This window comes from Solanum tuberosum, unplaced genomic scaffold (assembly GCF_000226075.1).
Source record: "Solanum tuberosum cultivar DM 1-3 516 R44 unplaced genomic scaffold, SolTub_3.0 scf00093, whole genome shotgun sequence".
Taxonomy (NCBI): Eukaryota; Viridiplantae; Streptophyta; class Magnoliopsida; order Solanales; family Solanaceae; genus Solanum; species Solanum tuberosum.
The window spans coordinates 1,638,194-1,643,586 of record NW_006239018.1 but is presented as its reverse complement, the minus strand read 5'-3'; the positions used below and the strand labels follow the sequence as shown (position 1 = coordinate 1,643,586).

Here is a 5,393-nt window from a genome sequence, read left to right as displayed (position 1 = left end):
AAAAAATGTTCAAGGTGAGAACATTTTTCTTATTGGTTTCATGTATATGAGTGTCTATAGAAATTCTTTGGGGGACTGAAAATGTCATTGTCTCTTCCTTCTATGCCAAAATAGTGAATTTTGAAGTTTTATTCAGTAAATTCAATGATCGAAAGTTCTGTAATGCCAGTCATTCTAACTATTTTTTTGTTTGAATGGATTGTTGTCACTTTTTTCACATTTTAAATGAATTGTTTCTTTTATTTTTGTGTATGGTTAATAACCGAATAACCGAACCAAACCAAACCGAAACCGATAATCACCAAACCGATAAATGTATATTATATTTGGTTTGGTTTGGTTTTGATAATTTTAAAACCGATTAAGTTGGTTTGGTTTTGGTTTTGACCAATAACCGATCCAAACCAACCCGTGAACACCCCTACAGTATACATGTATCAATTCTTGTCCATCTAGTCTAGCTAATAGATTGGGCCATATCCAAGAAATATAAACAGTCAGCCCAGCCCAATATTGGTGGATCAGAAGTTGATTCTATAGTTAAAGCTTCAAATCAATAAATCAAGGAGGAAGTCCGAAGTTGTATATTTGGTTGATTGATTAAAATAATTTGCTAATTAAATCTATAACTATATATTGTTTAATATTAAGAAATGATATATATATATATATATATATATATATATATTTGTTTACTATTATTTTAATAAATAACTATACGGTGTAGTTTTCCTAAATCGAAAAGCTAAAAATGAAGGGGAAAACAAGAATATCAATAATTTATACTATGTAGACAAATTAACCCATCGTTAACAAAAGTTTTCAAAATTACCTTCAAACCTAACGAATCCCCCATTTCATTAACATATAGTCCATTTAATTCAATTCTTATTTTTTCTAAATGACCCGTAAAATTAGAAAAAATTCATATATAATAATTTATATTGATTATATCCTTTCCATCTTCTTAACCCCCAAACCTACCGCATCCCATTATTTATCTAAACTATATACATATATTCTTGAGATTATCTTCTAAACAAAACACACCCTTAAAAGGAGTCGAAAAATTTGCTAACCAAAAGAAATACCTGATTGACCTTAAATACATGATAGTCCCATTTTAGTTTGCCAAATTCAAAAATCAAAATAACTTTTGTTGAAGAACATAGTCCGCAATCATCAGAGTTACAAATTTGACTTTCTAAGTTAAAGAAGGAGAATTTGATAATGACTCTCGATATCTTGAGAGTATCTTCCATTCACGTATATATAATAGTTACATTAGGTTTAATTTGAAATACATGAGATAGAGTTTACATGAAATCAAAACTCCTAAATACATGTGAACTATCATTCAAAGGATAATTCAAAACTATAGTGATAAGACTACAATTGTTTATCCTTAATATCCCTTGTGAACCTCAACGGTAGTGTGTACGGACATTGAGCTTGTCCTGGAAATGAATAAAAAGAGGCAAACCTAGTGCCTTTGTGAAGATATCTGCATATTGAGCCTAGTGCCTTTGAATATTAAGGAAACTTTGTTGTTTGAGGAAAAAAAAAAAAGTAAGAATCGCGGAATGCTATGCTACTAGGTTAAAAAAAGAGAATTTGATAATGATTCTCAATATATTGAGAGTATCTTCCATTCACATATATATAGTATTTACATCAGGTTTAATTTGAAATGCATAAGATAGAGTTAACATGAGATTAAAACTCCTAAATACAAGTTAACTATCAAAGGATAATTCAAAACTATAGTGATAAGACTACAATTATTTATCCTTAATAATTTGTTAATCACTAATGTGTACTTTCCCCACCAAGTCTCAATTTCACTAGATATGTAAATATATATATTTACTATATGATATAAGCTCCAAAGAGCGTACAATTAAATTATCAAGTTTATTATTACTACTAATTTATTTGTATTGAACATACATATTAAAAGAAAAACTAATATTCGGATAAGATAAGCGAACTTGTGAATATTATATGATGACAATGTTATTTATTTAATTAGTTCATAGACCTAATAATTCATGTTACAAACATATTAAAAGAAAAATTATTGTAGGTAATATCGGAACTTTTTCCGATTGTCAAAGGAGAAAAAAATATTTAATGTAATCAAGACCAAGAATTCCAGTTCTTTTATTTTGAACTGTCAAGAATGTTTTAAAAAAGAATAATTAAACAATTTATCATGGTGGAAGAATGGAATTAATTAGTTCCATAAAATAGTTAATTAGATGATGGCTCACACGATACACTTCCAATTAATTTTTTAATGATAATTAATAATAATAGCGTGTGCTACTAAAACATAATCACTTGTCAAAAGCATGAATGATGACGAATTATTACTAATTATAATTATAATTACCTCGAATATGCAATGCAAAATAACGCCCTCCAAAACCATATGGTATAATTATAAAATATTTGATCCTCAAATTAATAGAGCATTGGCCCCACTATGAAAGTGTATTTAATTAATTAATGTAATCGATCATCACATACGTAATAGTTCAAGATGAAATGGTCTTCTGTTCACTTACTATATTTAATTAGAAAAAATAAAAATAACAATAGATTTCAATATGAAAAATAACTATTTTTTATATGTAAAAATGACTATTTTTATAAAGAATTTTTATTTTTCAATGGGCTTATAATTTATGATTTTTAGCTTAAAAATAAATGTTTAAAATTAAAATTTATTCGATAAAGTCAGGAAGATGTTTTAATATAGTTTTTACTTTGTTTTCATTTTATTTATTATTCCTTTCAACAAGATTGATTCATTTGAATCTTGATCCCGACCTTTTTTTTAATATCTTATCCAAATAATTCGCTGGAATTATTCAACAATAATACAAGGTTTCTGTTAATTAAACTTAATTAGTATAATTAATCCGCTTACGTATTCCCAGTCTACCTTCCCATTATGGCGCCCACAAAAATCACTACAGCGCTACTCAAATTAAACCATACACCTTATTGTTATTATTCTATTATAACAGAGAAAATTAGAATAGGTTGGTCACATATAAACTATAATTTATGAGTTAAAAAATTTATGCATCTACAATTCAAAAAGTATTTATCAAACTAATTCATTTAAAAGGTAATTATATATAGGGATAAGGGTCTGAAAAATATCCCAACTTTGGTTGGATTTGCTGTTGCGATACTAAACTTTCTTAAGGACCTATTACCTCCCTAGACTAATTAATACCGTATTTTTTACTCCCTGAACTATTTAATAGTGTATTTTAAAGGTATATATGTGCCCACGTGGACACATTACAATTTACAATTTTGCATTATTTTTTATGTCCACATGGACAAATATATATGTTTAAAATACGATATTAAATAGTCTAGGGTGGTAATAAGTTTTCATGAAAGTTTAGTATCGCAACAGCAAATCCGACCAAAGTTGAGGTATTTTTCAGACCCTTATCTCTTATATATATAACTTCATTAGTTAACAAGAATTAATTTAATAAATTACACCTTGTATTTATTATTTTTCTTAATAAACGTGAAAAGATCAGAATCGATATTTAAAATGGGACAAAAACAGTACACATCACATGTAGCTCTGCATTTACATCGAGTGGTACAATAACAACAAGATCAATAACATATCCGATGCAATTTCATTGCACCATTATTGATGGGTATATACAATTTATTACTTAATTCACGCTTTTGTTCATTGCTTGAGGGTGGGGTGGGGGGTGTTGAATACAAAGAAGTTGTCACCATTTTAGAATTTAATAAAACCATATATTATACATCTTCTTCTTTTTTCAAATAATAAAGGTTGGCTTTTTCTTCGTTGACAAAGTGCAAGTATTATTCAGGACTGAATCTATTTGGCCAGTGAACAACCTATATGGTCATTTACTCTTTTAAGGCTTTATCTATTTTTCCTTATCCTTTTTATGGCCTTTGCTATCTTCATCATAAATTAACAACCAACACTTCTCTGAATAAGCTAAAGGTCATATATACCTTTTCACCTAATTAGTTGAAAGATTCTTACAAAAGGTATATATGAACAATCCAACTAGGATAAAAATGAGATATATGCTCAATTTAGCTTATGATAGAGGTTGACACACCAAACCAATGATCTTTTTCGTGTTCTATTGATCAGAATCATCCAACAGCGCCACGCCAGTAGAAAGAGTCTTGTTGTTGGTGACTCGGTACGTAGTTTTGAGTGTGCAAAGAGTTTTTTGGATTGATTGTAATTTGTTTTATTGAGGGAATGAATATTGGTGAAATGCTTAAGAAGTTGGAGAAATATCTACCAATGAAGAAAGTAGGTGGAGAAAATTTGTCCAAGAGCAAATCATGGCATGGGAGAAGCACAAGTACAATAGCTCCAGAAGGGTGTTTTTGGGTTTATGTTGGGCCAAATAAAGAGAAGTTTGTTATAAAAACAAAGTATGCAAACCATCCATTATTCAAGAAATTGCTTGAAGATGCTGAAAAAGAGTATGGTTATAGTTATAGCCAAGGCCCAATTTTGTTGCCTTGTGATGTTGATTACTTCTATTTAGTGTTGGCTGATATGGTCAATAACAAAGAGATGGATGATTCAATAGGGTGTGGATCATGTAGTCCATTATTTAGTCCTAGTAGGCGTTTGGGTAATAGCCAAATGGCCAAGGGTTATGGTTCTTATAAGAGTCTCACTCCACCAAGATCGTTCAAACGCCTCAACTCTTTCAATTGCGCGTGATAAGTATGTTAATAGAGGCACCCAAAAATGTCGATGAATGAAGCAAGTGAAAATTATATAATATAAAAGATCAAGGTTCACATCTCAGCAAAAACAAAAATATAGTCATGGTACGTGTAAGCTGATCTGAATGACCGCGTATTATAAATAAAAAAAGTATGTCCATAGCATATTTACCTAATTAGAAGTTGATTTATTTTTTAAAAAAAATATGTTTCTTTTAAAGGTATGTGGAGTTTGTAGGCTGCACTTATAGTTATACACGTGTGTATGCAGACATATTAAGTTGAATTTGCTTCGTCGATTTTGTTTTTTGTTTTGGTTTCTCATTTGGTGTTCGGAGCTTATATTAGAGCTTCGATCAAATTCTAATCATGCATTGCAAAGCATATTCGGGGGTAGCATTCTCTATATAATTTTCTCCATGTCCAAGATTTGAACACGAAACTTCTGATTAAGAATGAAGCAGTCCAACCACTAAAGACATTTTGACGGATATGTGTGATATGCTTACATGCAGAAAATTACCAGTGGCCTGTGAGTCTGAAAATCTATGCTATAAATACATATTTTGCAACAACAAACAAATATGTGGTGCTTAATTGGCTCTATTTTCCTACGG

The 5,393-nt window shown here is 29.6% G+C and overlaps 1 protein-coding gene across 1 annotated transcript; it reads left to right on the top strand.

The window, feature by feature from the left end:
* The first annotated feature begins 4,017 nt into the window (after positions 1–4,017).
* On the top strand, positions 4,018–5,039 carry LOC102598616 (uncharacterized). The gene has a single exon (XM_006347566.2). It carries the CDS (start codon positions 4,295–4,297, stop codon positions 4,769–4,771), a length of 477 nt encoding a protein of 158 aa, XP_006347628.1. The 5' UTR covers positions 4,018–4,294; the 3' UTR covers positions 4,772–5,039.
* Positions 5,040–5,393: the final 354 nt, after the last annotated feature.